Source organism: Oculina patagonica, unplaced genomic scaffold, assembly GCF_052425735.1.
Source record: "Oculina patagonica isolate OP01 unplaced genomic scaffold, crgOcupat unplaced195, whole genome shotgun sequence".
Classification (NCBI taxonomy): Eukaryota; Metazoa; Cnidaria; class Anthozoa; order Scleractinia; family Oculinidae; genus Oculina; species Oculina patagonica.
In genome coordinates, this window is record NW_027558010.1 from 1 (window position 1) to 13,971 (window position 13,971).

Here is a 13,971-nt window from a genome sequence, read left to right on the forward strand (position 1 = left end):
TACGGGCAGGTCAGCTTTCCTCTCGACAGATCTTAAATGTTCGCAGAACCTGTCACCGAGCCTACGTCCTGTTTCGCCAATGTACGACATGGTGCATGCACGACAAGTGATAATATAAACGATGTTACTGGTCGTGCACGAGAACCTCTGTAGTATTGTCAGCGGTCCACCAGGGGTGTTGATCTGGGAGGCTGGATTGGCGTGGGCGCAGGTCCTGCATCGTGGGCGGTGGCACGGAAAGGTTCCATGGGGTTCATCCCCTGTGTTAGCGCCGGATTGAAGACTGCTGCGAACCAAGGAATCTCTTAAATTGGTGTCCCGGCGGTAAGCACCGAGTACGCGCGAGTTGTCAAAGAGTTCCTTTGTTTCAGGATCTGATTTGAGCAGAGAGAAGTTCTTTGAAAGAATGTTCTTAACGTGGCGGTTGATTGGGTTGTAAGTTAACACCAAGGGGATAACTTGCTCGTTGGATTGCCCGTCCTTAGATGGTCGCAAGGCAGTTTCGCGGGAGATGCTGTTGACGCGTTGGAGGGCTCGCTCTACAACTGCTGGAGGATACTCACGGTGCAGAAAGAAAGATGACATTTCTTTGCTTTTGGTGTTATAGTCATTTTCGTCACTGCATATTCGTTTGAGGCGTAGAAACTGGCTATAAGGGACGGAGTCCTTACACTGGACAGGATGTGCCGAAGTGTACGTGAGATACGAGTGTGAGTCGGTTTCCTTGTAGTGAATGGTTGTCGCTAGTCCTTGAGGTGTTGGCGTCAGGAAGAGGTCTAGGAAAGGAAGCTGTTTGTCACTGATGGCCCAGGTGAACTGAAGGCTTGGATGGAAGTTGTTAACGAACGTGGCAAAGTCGTCAAGTTCGCTCTTGCTACAAGAAGCTGCCCCTACAATGTCATCAATATAACGCTTGTAGAGGTCAGGCTTCCTCCCAGGATACTGTTGGAAAATCTGTTCTTCGACGTGGCCGACGAACAGACAGGCGTAGTTGGGCCCCAGTCTACTTCCCATTGCCACGCCACCCGTTTGTTGGTAGAAACCTCCATTGAAACTGAAGCTGTTAAGTGTGAGGACCAACTCTGCAAGGCGTACTAAAGTATACGTAGGTGGTTCCAGCACTGGCCGTTTGTCTAAGAAATGTGTTAATGCTAAAAGGCCATCATTGTTTGGTATTACTGTGTACAAAGACTTGATGTCCATTGTGAACACAAAACGATTAGCGCTGGTCGTCGGATAGCTAAAAGTCTGCGCGATGTCGAGCATGTGGTTGGTATCCTTGACATAGCTGGGCAAACTGCGAACTAAGGGAGAAGTGACTTGATCGAGGTAGGTTGCCAAGAGCTCAGTGGGGCAGTTGCATGCCGACACAATAGGTCTCCCTGGGTTCCCTGGCTTGTGTATCTTTGGGAGGAGGTAAAACTTGGAAGTGCGACGGTGATCTACAATGAGATTGGTAGCTGTAGCTGGAAGTTCTCCATTTGCAATGGCATGTTGGACAACTGAAATTACTTTATTTTGATGTTCCGTTGTCAGGTTAACACGTTGGTCAACACGTTGATCAACACGTTGGTAAAAATTGTTTTCTGCAAGCTGTCGTTCAGCTTCCTGTATGTAAAGGTCACGATCCCACACTACAACGGCTCCACCCTTGTCGCCGGGTTCGATTACTATGTCAGTCCTTCGCTTTAAAGAGAGAAGGGCAGTCAGTTCACCCCGAGACAAATTCATTTATACAGCTCATTTGAGAAAGGTTGTCGGAAAAAAAAGCAAGAAGTGCACGCTACAAGATCGAAAGGTAATATGGGTAGAATTCGAAAGCTACTACTACTAACTTTTTCTTCGGACATGTGGAAACGAGGTTCTTTTAGCCACGCTAAACTTAAGAAGAATTTTAAATCTCCAAGGCATGCGATAACAAAATCTTCACGTGCAAAACTACAAACTCATACATTTCCGCTCTGCCAATATGCAAATTCAAGTGAATACCGAGGTCACCGTACCTTTCGGTGTTATGCGTGCACTTTTGTGCTTTTTCCCACAACCTTTCTCGAATTAGCAGTATCTAAGAGTATTCGTGTGGACAAATGCTTGATTCGCCATCTTTTTGAATTGATTGCTCGTGACAAAAGTGCAACTAAAACAATAGCAAGAAACACAAACCGAATCAATTGCAATAAAAATATCAATCATTTCTCGTTCAGTTTTGAATTTGTTTATTTTTTTAAAATTAATATTATTATTAATATATATTTTGTGTTTATAGGCTTGATGGCGCCTGTTAGGATAGGCGTGTTCCTTGGTCTTATGGTTATGGCTCAGATGGTATCATGCCGGGAAATACGTAAGTTATAAACTGTCCAGTCCACACAATGCGCACGTCCCTTGCGCTTAACGGGGTCATGGGTAAACATATGAAGAAATATCAAAAATACAATGTTCTTTGGCAGTCCAATGTAAAATAATTCACCTATAATTTACTTTCTGATCATTAACCAAAAGCTCCTTCTAAAACTAAATTGCTTCATCTTTACTTTGTTAAAATGAATACCGAAAAGTTGAATTGGCTTATTACTATGTCTGAACAGGCTTCTCCTGGGCTTTTCTGTACATTTGCCTTCTGTGCCTGTATGTAATTTTTAAAATTAACGCATTTATCCTCAGTACTAGGCTTATTTACTAGGACAAATATACTAAAAAAACAAGAACAGCAAACAAACAAACAAAATCCAATAACTTCCTGCGAGCAGTGACGTCCGAAAACGAAATTGTAAGTAAAATAAAGATGTTCTTGGATAATTAGTTAAAACCATAGTCCCCTGTTACTGACAAAATGCATGTAATAATGAATATTTTATCACTTTGCTAACAAGTTTCTAGCCTGCGCCGCACACGAATCTAAAACCTGATTTAGCCGGTGTTCGATTATGTCTGCGATGCAGGCTAACAAGTCCTTCTTCGCTGCCATAAATTGACATTTTTGTCACAATTCACCCAGCTACCGAGAGCCTGGAACAGGCTAGATTTAGTATGACTTTTTATTGATTTTTACCATAAAAGCTCTGTTAAGACCACCTCTCAAATAAATAAGCAGCCCGCCGAAAGTCATTTTTTTCTAATCAGCCTTCTTTCCGTTAACTCCTCCCTCCTTAGGTGGTAGATCAGTAAATAAGAAAACAGGATGCCTTTAAAGTTATTCATCCACCACATTTACTTTTTATGGCATTTGTATAGTTCTATTATACTGACACCGGTTTTATTGTACTTTTTTTGCTGCATTTTTTAGGAGCTTTTGATGAAGGTACGTAAATGGAAACAATAAGACTTAATTCATTGTTTTTTTTATTTGTGAACATAACTTCTTATAATAACTAATTTCCAAATATCTTCAATTCAAGCTGTAGATTTAAATACCCTATTTGGGATGCTTGGGTTAATCATTTCTTCTTTGGCAATATATGCACAATAGATTGGCACAAGGAACGCAGCTGTTTATAATTACTCTCAGTACTGTTAAATGAAATTGATTGAAAAAAAAGTTTGATTTGTCTTTCAGGCGATTGTCAGAAAAGCTTAGGATTAGAAAACTATGCGATTCCCGACTCCTCTATCACGGCTTCAAGTTTTGTGTCTCCAACTACATCAGTGTATATGCCCGGAAATGGAAGACTTAATTTTCACCTTAGACCTGGACGTGTTGGAGCCTGGGCTGCTGGCAATCTGCGTAAAAACAGCTGGTTTCAAGTGGACTTTGGACGTTTTGTTAAAGTGACGATGATTGCCACTCAAGGAAGAGATGATGTTAATCAATGGGTGACAAAGTACCGTGTGTCATACAGTTATGATGGAAACTTCTTCCAGGATTATAAAGAAGCAGGCTATGTAAAGGTATTTTTTCCTTTTTAAATCTTGTGCATTCTTTTTTGTAGTTTGCTTTGTTTATTCATTGATTTGGTCGTTTTTTCATTTATTGATTGATTGATTTATGACGGTAACAAGATAAGTGGGTAGGTATTTACATATATTTTGATAAATTAAGAGGCTGTATCTGAAATAGTGGTCTGCCCGATCTGGCTTGTTAAATAGATTTCGCTCTTTTCTAGTGTGTTGCAAGACTTTCATGTACTTATACTAAAAACACAATTCACTTGACCGGATCATTAATTTTTTTCGAGTTTTTAAGGATTTTCGGTTCACCCGAACGAGCACTTGTAACGACCACTGTCATGGCTTAAATTTACCACAACTTTGAAAATTAATTAAAAAAGAACTAACAACTTCTGTACCAAACAAACACTACAGCCTGTTAAATTATGTCTTTTTAATTTATCACACCAACTTTCACGAACATTGAGCTCGAATCAAGCTAGCAGCAAAACATTAATGACACCCCTATCACACACCTTGATGAAACACTTGAAAACGGCTCATATTCAAACTTTATTTTTTAAAAAGTGAGGCGGTCTACCTCAATCAAATCAACGCAGCCGAAAAGTAGATGTAATAGAAAATGTTCCTATCGAAAAAACCTTTTGGTATCGTCTTAATGAAATATTTACAGCTGTGTAAACTTGCCCAATTTCGAAGATCTTCATGTTTGCAGCCATTTTGAGGGACTCGTCAGGACGAGGAGTTTCATCAACTGGCCTCGCAGACATACCTCACACCTTCAGAAATAAACAAAGATTAGATATAAATGCAGTGCAGTTCAACTGAAAGAGAATAAATTGTGTTTAAAAATGGAAGCTCGACTTACATTTCAACGATTTCTACGGGCGTAAGGTCATTCTTGTTCGAATTTCGCTTGATAATTCCACAACAAATAACAATATTTGACACGCAGACTTTGACTGAATGTAGCGTTTGAATCAGTTAAAGGTAGTAACCTCGTGCTTTCCCTTCTTTACCGGCGTACAGCGAAGTTGTTTTCACGACAAAACAGTAAGCATCAGGTAAAGAAGACCAAACTGACATGTTTATCGATTGGTCAGTTATATACTTCATGTATGGAGTACCGTTGTGTACCGTATGTGTACCGTATAGTGCCTCATACATGAAGTAGTGACCGACAGGCCGTTTCTTCAGCTGTTTCTTCGACGTTCAACGTTTTGCGATGGAAAATCTTTGCTGTACGCCAGTAAGGAAGGAAAAGCACAAAGTTACTGCCTTGAGCTGATTCATAGGTTACATTAAGTCGAAGTTTGTATGTCAAATATTGTTATTTCTAGTGGAATCATCGAGCGAAATTCCAATAGTAACAACCGTACGTCCGTAGACGTCCGTAACAGTCAAAATGTAAGTCGAGCTTCCATTTTTAAACACGATTTATTCTCTTTCAGTTGAACTGCACTGCATTTATATCTAATCTTTGTTTATTTCTGAAGGTGTGAGGTATGTCTGCGAGGCCAGTTGATGAAACTCCTCGTCCTGACGAGTCCCTCAAAATGGCTGCAAACATGAAGATCTTCGAAATTGGGCAAGTTTACACAGCTGTAAATATTTCATTAAGACGATACCAAAAGGTTTTTTTTCGATAGGAACATTTTTTATTACATCTACTTTTCGGCTGCGTTGGTTTGATTGAAGTAGACCGCCTCACTTTTTAAAAAATAAAGTTTGAATATGAGCCGTTTTCAAGTGTTTCATCAAGGTGTGTGATAGGGGTGTCATTAATGTTTTGCTGCTAGCTTGATTCGAGCTCAATGTTCGTGAAAGTTGGTGTGATAAATTAAAAAGACATACTTTAACAGGCTGTAGTGTTTGTTTGGTACAGAAGTTGTTAGTTCTTTTTTAATTAATTTTCAAAGTTGTGGTAAATTTAAGCCATGACAGTGGTCGTTACAAGTGCTCGTTCGGGTGAACCGAAAATCCTTAAAAACTCGAAAAAAATTAATGATCCGGTCAAGTGAATTGTGTTTTTAGTATAAGTACATGAAAGTCTTGCAACACACTAGAAAAGAGCGAAATCTATTTAACAAGCCAGATCGGGCAGACCACTATTACAGATACAGCCTCTTAATTATTAACGAGTAAGTAAGATCGTAGTTAAAAAGCCAGTCATACATTAATTAATTATTTAATTAATTATAATTGAATCTATTAACTAATAAATTAAGAAAGGTTAAGGTAGGTAGGAAGTTACGTAAGCATTATTTTTAATTTTGAAATGTATATTGATTGATTAACTAATTTATTATCGAATTTAAATTTTTCCTGGTGTAGATGCTGTGATTTTAACTTTTAAAACATTCTGGTTTAACAGCCATATTTATATGTTTTACTTCAATTGCAAGACATATGTTGTGTAGTCGCTTTGGCTATTATTTCATGCTTATGAAATATTTAAGCCGCAACTGTTTGTTTCGTTTTAGGAATTTGATGGGAATACTGATCGTTACTCAATTTTAAGACATAAACTGCAGAATCCCATTATCACCCGCTACATCCGAATCAACCCAATAAGCTACTATCATTGGATTTCCCTAAGAGCTGACTTCTATGGTTGTACCTCAGGTAAGGAGATGTCAAATTTCTACATTTGCCTATTTTTTGGCTGTTTGTTTATTTGTGGTTTTCATTTGATGTCAATTGAGTTCAAACATCTAAATTGTTAATCTTTCAATCACATATTCTAGACATAGCAACAACGTCTATACAAAATTTGTTATCGATTCAGTGTTGTGTTTTGATTGGGGAGGGGGGGTAGGGGGGGGGGGGGTGGAGAAACTTCCTTTGCTACACGACTCAAAAAATGGTCATAGTGCTCGGCAACCGAGACTGCGTAGTAGCTATCGAATGGTTGCTAAGGGCATAGTGAGTAGCTTGATATACTTATTAGTTTATTGTTTAGTTCGCATGCTTTGGTCTTGACCGTGCACAAAACACAATATCTATTTGTCTTTTGTTTGCTCCTTTGAAGTTTGCCGGAAATCAAAACAACAAACAGTGGTAACGGTGATTATTCTGGCAAAGCCGGGCTTGCGAATTATACTAATAACTCCAATGATTCTCAAATGATTTACCATTTTTTGGTTGCTCGGGTAGCTGCTGCTCGGGTGGGATGCATAGTGGTGGAGGAAATTTTTGACAATTTACTTTCTTCAGTTGGCAGTCGACCAGAGAGAATCCAACCCAGATGAGATCCAAGCAAGTACAGTCCAGGTCTCACTTTCTTCCTTTCTGGCAAAACCAAATCACTGTAGTAGTCATTTCCAATCAGCAATTCTACACTTGATACTTCTAGTTCATTTGGGAGAATGTCAGCAAGTTCAGGTCCCCTAACAAGGGGGTTATACTGCTCAGAATTGACAGGTGCCCTCTGAATCATTCCAGTAATCTTTGGAACCAAATTTGCTTGAATGCTCATTGTCTCTCCATTCTTCAATTTCAAACCAAGTTCAACCAGTGTAGTCTTAAGCTCCTTGGGCTTTGTAGAGCCAAACCTGAAGACAATTAGGATTTCAATATTGCTGGGATTCAGATGAAGTTTATGTACTAAATCTAAACTTATGTAGATTCTCTGGCTTCCACAATCTAGCAAAAGTCGGGTAGACAGCTTCTTTGAAGTCTCGAGGTTCACGGTATCTGCCGATGCAGTCTGCATAAGTACCTGTTCGCCAGAAACCAATAACGAACTTTCAGTTTCGGGTACCATTAAGGGATCGGTAGCCACACAACATAGCCACAGTTTCATTTCCTCATTAGAAGAAAACCTTCTTGGGAAAAGACTTCTGTGGTGATTTCTAACTCTTTGGCAGTGGAAACATGGTTTGCTGACCTTGCATTCCTTCAGTAAAGGATTTGGCTCTAAACCGATGAAACAGTTTCCTTTGATTTTTGCCTTCCTTGACTCAACAGTTGGATACGTTTTACACTGGTCACTCCAGTGATCCTTTCTTTGGCAGTAAAGACAGCCCAATATTTGACCTTTAGTGGAAGATAATGCATTTCCAGAAAGTAAGGCACCAGTCAGTAGTTGTAACTCCAGACCATTTTGGAGACAATAATTTCTGTCCACGAGACTTCACTGTGGTATCTTGACCTTCAGGGCTCTGAAGGTCCAGCCTCTTGAGCACAAACATACCTCTTGAAAGCCTTTCGGATGCTTTCCACTGTCCATTTTCTCTCCATATCCTTGTACTCTTCCATCCGGGATACCACTGTCTTTGGCAGCTTTGATTTAATGAGGAAAACAGAATGTGGCTGCTCTACATTTTCACCGAGGGCTTTAAGGTGGCTCGTAATAGTTTAGATATTCCCGTCTTTAGCATTTTATTGCTGCTACACCTGTAATGTTGAGGTTTAACTTTCAGATGATCCTTGTGAAGGTTTTATTAATAAACAAATTGGAGTCACTGTGACGTCAAAATTCGTTGCCATGGCAACTACAAAAGTTGTCAAAGATACCTTATTTTTGACTGTTTGAGGCTAATTACTCTAAAACTACACGGTAAAAGTTTTTCTTTTTCATACATTTTTGTCTAGAGGACAAAAGAAACGATCTGACAATATTTTAAAAAATTCTGTCAGAAATGTTCAGAACCACCTTACATTTATGCAAAAATAACATAGCTCCGGATCCTTTTGACAGATTTCTCTAAAAATTTGCAAAAATGTTTATTATGTCGGTTGAATAAAAATATGTGAAAAAGAAAAACTTTCACCGAGTAGTTTTTGAGTTATAAGCCTTGAAAGGTCAAAAATAGTGTAAATTTAACCTCGTATGACGTTGCCATGGAAACCGATTTTGACATCACTGTGACCTCAAATTGTTCATTGGTAAATCTTGTTTACGTTTGTGCTAAAAGATTTTCCTTAATGTTATTGGTATAGCTGTGATAGAATACCAAAGACGGGCATGTCTAATTCTGACTAAACTATTACGAGCCACCTTAAGAGAACGAAGATGTTTCTCAATCATGTCATAGGTTTCACGAAGTTTAGCAGTGACAGTTGAAGAGACAGGAAGATCCACTAATGCTGAGTAGTGAGCATCCATCCTGAGATCTTGTCTTCCAAATCTCTCTTGAAGTAAATTTATCGCTGCTTCATAGTTAGAGTTAGTAAGTTCCAGCCCAGAGATAACTGCACTTGCAGCTCCTTCCAATTCAACTCTCAAATAGTTGAATTTGTCCACAGGTTGAAGATTTGTATTTCTGAGAATGGAGGCGTCAAATGAATCCTAAAATTATTTCCACTTCAGAACATCTCCATTGAATTTTTGAAGTCCCAGTTTGGGAAGTTTGATAGTGGGAGTGTGACGAGTAATGGGAGTACCAAATTGTTTTTCCAATTCAACACGTTTTTGTTCCATTTCTGCTTTCATCTTGAGTTCTGTAGTTGTAGTTGTCTTTTTGAGCTCCATTTCCTTCCCAGTTTGAATCAACTTTCTCTTAGCCTCCAATTCCACTTCCAATTTCTTTAGTTCATTTTCACGCTGTTTGTCTATTTCACTCTGCTTCAACATTTCCAATTCCAGTTTCATCCTTTCCATTTGAATCTCTTTATCTTGTTAAAGTTTTGCCAGTTGAAGATCCTTCTCTTGTTAAAGTTTTTCCCTGTCAGTTGTCTGCTGTTTTCGTTCGGCAATATTAATCAGAAGTGTTTTGAGAACGCAAATAGCTTCGTCTCCATCAACGCGAGAACGCCGAGGTCTTCCATTTCATTTTCCAGTCGCTGGCTTTTAGCTTCGTCCACTTTGAATGCCTCTTGTAGCTGTTCCAGTAAATTTTTATAAGTTTCGAGATTTCTCTCCAACTTGAGGAATAATTGATTGGCTTTGTACTCGGTTTCATCCAGAGAAACATCCTCTTGAAGGAATGTTTCAGTTTGTTCAATTCGATCCTTCAGTCGCTTCTTCGTAGGACTCAAATGCTGAAGAATACATCCGACCATTTTTCACGTTTGAAAGGTTTTAAAACCTCGCTCTGCTACCACACGTTGCCGAGTCCAACTATTTAACTAAAAAAAGTCCAAATGTAACTACAGAAGTCCAAGTTTAACTGCGAAATGTACAAAGTTTAACCACGAAAATGTCCAAATTTTTCGTAAAACAAGTTGTTCCATAAGTCACAAGTTTTATGGTAACCAAGCCTTCCCTCAAGGTAACCTAGCTTTTTAGCTCGTTTCCAGTTTATCTCGGCAACTCCGCGACAATCATCATCTTTTTTTTTACACTCGGATTTTAGAGTAGCTTGTACAGCTAATATCTCCGAGCATTTCAACAGTTCAGCACGATGGGCAAAGACCAGACCACGACACCGGAAACTCCATGCCCTACTTTTGTGTGTAGTGTGTGGGTTCTTTTACGCCCCCTGCTAACCATAACACTGAAGATGCAGGAGACGGGGCCTACGGTTTATCGTCCTTATCCGAAAATGCTAGAATATCTAACCATTTGCAGATTTTATTGCAAAGGCAGCACGTTCTCCTCAGTAATTTTAAGACTCTGAGTGTTGGTCCGGTTTGGGACTCAAACCCGAGACCTCCCGCATGGTAGTCCGGCACTCTACCAACTGAGCTAACCGGTCGGCTTTTATTATTATCACTATTTCCCCCCACCATATACGGAACTTTCTTATTATTTTTAATGTAAATAATTATCTGTAAATATTGTATTGCATTTCATAGGTTTTCCAATACCCGAGGTGCAAGTAAAATGTAGGAATCCACTCGGAATGGAAAGCGGTCGAATACCAAATTCCGCCATAACGGCCTCCTCTCAGCTTTCTCATGTGTATACACCTGCGAATGCCAGGCTGAATTATAGAGGAGAGCCTGGACGTGTAGGGGGATGGATACCATTGAGGAGTGATCACAGCCAGTGGCTTCAGGTCAATTTTGGAAAGGAGACGCAAGTTACGGGCATTGCCACACAGGGTTATCATAATGTCTTGTATTATGTTGAGAGTTATACACTGCGATACAGTAATGATGGTTATTCTTTCAAGCAATATCAACCAGATTCGTATACCAAGGTAAAATTTTAATGTATTTTCTCTCTGCGTTTTAAAGCGCATATGAAGCGAAATTTTTTTCTGTCATTTTTAGTTCTTCAATATGTATATAAAAACATTGTAAACATTAAAATTCTACTGAACAAAGATTCGAGCGAATTTTGTGGCTATAAAATACTGTTTTTCTGTCCGGAGCTGGGTCGAGTTTATATATATATTGGAGGTAACTTGGTTGCGAAGGTTTTGTTTACAGTAAGTGCTGAGTAAGGAAATATGTCGAGTGAAAGCTGTAGTGATTTGGAATTTAGCGTGACTTACGACTCTTCGGGTAGCGAAGAGAGTAAAGAAGAAACAAATGAAGAAGAGTACAATATAGTTTGTAGCCGGGTTGCCCCTTACGAAGACGAACCACTCGCGGGAGAAGACGAAGATTAAAAATTACGATCAAGACGAAAAGGACGATGAAATAGAACGGATTAAAACACGTTACGCGACTACCGAGCCGTCGAGGCGCTGAGCCACTCAATTATATACCTTACTCGTTCTTGCAACACTTAACGCGACTTCCGAGCCGCCGAGACACCGAATTATATACCTTACTCGTTCTTTAAACACTTATCGCGACTTCCGAGCCGTCGAGCCGCCAAACCACCGAATTATATACCTTACTCGTTCTTTAAACACTTAACGCAACTTCCAAGCCGCCAAGCCACCGAATTATATACCTTTATTATATAGAATGCAGTGCTTTAGCGAGTGGTAGCAAATCGAGATAAATGGTATCCACACATGTGTGGATATCAATGGTATCCACACATGTGTGGATATCATTTTTTACCAATCATCTTGCAGTTTGCCACGTTTCATAGCTCAATGAGCCAAAGTTTATCGATATTAAGTCGAAACATCTTCGGATCTTCCTCGGCAATCTTCGGTTAGCTTCGGAAATCTTCGGAAATTTTCGGAAAATGTTCGGAAACATTCGTACGATCTTCAGACAACATTTTGAAAATCTTCGGAAATCTTCGGAAAATCCTCGGAAATCTTCGGAAAATCGCCAAAAACATCGTAATTAGTTGGTCTATATAATAAACAGAATATTACATGGTTGCTTGGAGATATGAAATTTATCTTCTCGTGTTCAAAACCGATATCTCACTCGTTCGCTGCGCTCACTCGTGAGATATAGGTTTGAACACTCGAAGATAAATTGCATATCTCCGCGCAACCATGTAATATCCTCTATTACTCGTTCTTTAAACACTTAACGCGATACCGAGCCGCCGAGCCGCCGAGCCACCGAATTATATCGCTTCGAAAATGGCCCTGCATTTTGTAATTGCTCCACTGGTGCATTGTGACACCCGGAGTAAAAGTTGTGTTTCGACAACTCTCGTTGTTCGGGCCACCTCTTCCCCCTCTTCGCGTAGTTTTTGCCCTGTCCGCCATATCTGATGCTTTGGAGTGAAATCAACAATCAACCAACGTGACGTCACGAGCTGAGATCACGTGTTATTTTGGCTGCGCGATTTTCTGGCCAATTTTAGAGCAAAATGCTGCAACTTTTTTGTGTTGTAAAATCGTCAATTTATTTTCCTTTCTTTTCAAACTTCCAGGGTTTTCTTTTAAGATGTTAAACTTTAAAAACATGCATTAAAAAATTTCGCTTCATATGCACTTTAAGAGACAGTGGATCTTTTTCAAACCATTGAGTTAATTGATTGGAGGTGAACGCATTCTGTGCAGTTTACTTCAAATACTGAAAATAACCTCGAAGCATTCAATTATAAATGACTTTTTGCAAACTTGCGTGCACTTGCGACTAATCGTGCGAGTCCGTTTGGCCACCCAATGCAAGTGTTTACGAAAGTTGAACTTGCAACTTCTTGCGTTACCGTTTACGTTTGGCCAATGCTTACGATATAAAATGCAAAAGAAAGTCTGCAGCACGGTGCTAATAATCAGGACCACAGGACCACAATTTGGTGTCCGTAATATAGAAAGTCCGTACAGTCAACTCTTGCCTACCTCGCTATTACGGACACCCTGTTATTACGGACAGAAGCTGAAGTCCCGGCGAATAAGAATTACTGAAAACAACTCCTCTACCACGGACTGTCTTTATTACGAACACCAAATTGTGGTCCTGAAGGTGTCCGTTATAGTGAGAGTTGACTGTAGTAGCGGAGTTATTTTCAGTAATCCTTATTCGCCGGGACTTCAGCTTCTGTTCGTTTTAACAGGGTGTCTGTAACAGCGAGGTATCCGCAAGGCGGGAGTTGACTGTAGTGGTCGATGCACTTAGCTTAGAGATTGCTAGTTTTCAAGTATGCAACTGAAACAGAGAAAACAAATATTAATATTTTAGATGAATAAAACACGGTTAAATTCCCATATAGAGAAGACAGACCAGTTGCCTATAATTTATACAAAGCGTTGACCGAGGATTTGAGCTAGGGATCACCGAGAGCCAATCTAGCTAGCGGCAGAGTGGAGGGTTGAAACCCGGGACATCCGGGTCTAATACCAGTGCCCTTAACCACTCGACCATGCTGCTTGCTTCCCTTTAATGCTTAATTAAATATGAGGTTATTGGCTTATATTCGGGGACGGGTCTGGTTTTTGATTTTTTTTTTTAAATTTTGTGTTAAAGTGACAAATGTAAATTCACCTAACAGTTGCTATTTTTTAGATTTTCGCAGCAAACAACGATAAAAATACTATTATCAAATATGCCTTGGACCCACCAATTACTGCAAGGTTCATTAGAATAATTCCTGAGGACTGGCACACACTCATTGCCATACGTGTGGAGTTGTACGGATGCGCCGCAAGTAAGAATCTTAAATACTCGTTTTAATTATTAGCATGTGTCTACTTTCACATGTAATATCTTAATTATTTTTTAATTTTCTCCATCCTAACAAATAATAAAGGGCTTAGTTTCACCTTCTTCGTAGTGTGAGAATACGAGTCTGTTTGTTTACCATACTATTTTTTGCCGTAACACCTCATT

General features: G+C 39.6%; 2 protein-coding genes across 2 annotated transcripts; one reads left to right on the top strand and one right to left on the bottom strand.

The window, feature by feature from the left end:
* Window positions 1–65: 65 nt before the first annotated feature.
* LOC144640130 (uncharacterized) lies at window positions 66–1,731 on the bottom strand (the record flags this gene model as incomplete). The annotated part of the gene is made up of 1 exon (XM_078499339.1): window positions 66–1,731. A coding segment is annotated over exon 1 (1,666 nt), but the record flags the coding sequence as incomplete, so codon positions are not given.
* A 555-nt stretch (window positions 1,732–2,286) lies between these two features.
* LOC144640129 (lactadherin-like) lies at window positions 2,287–13,789 on the top strand (the record flags this gene model as incomplete). The annotated part of the gene is made up of 6 exons (XM_078499338.1): window positions 2,287–2,344; window positions 3,287–3,301; window positions 3,557–3,888; window positions 6,372–6,513; window positions 10,630–10,976; window positions 13,648–13,789. Coding segments are annotated over exons 1-6 (1,015 nt in total), but the record flags the coding sequence as incomplete, so codon positions are not given.
* Between the last annotated feature and the right edge of the window lie 182 nt (window positions 13,790–13,971).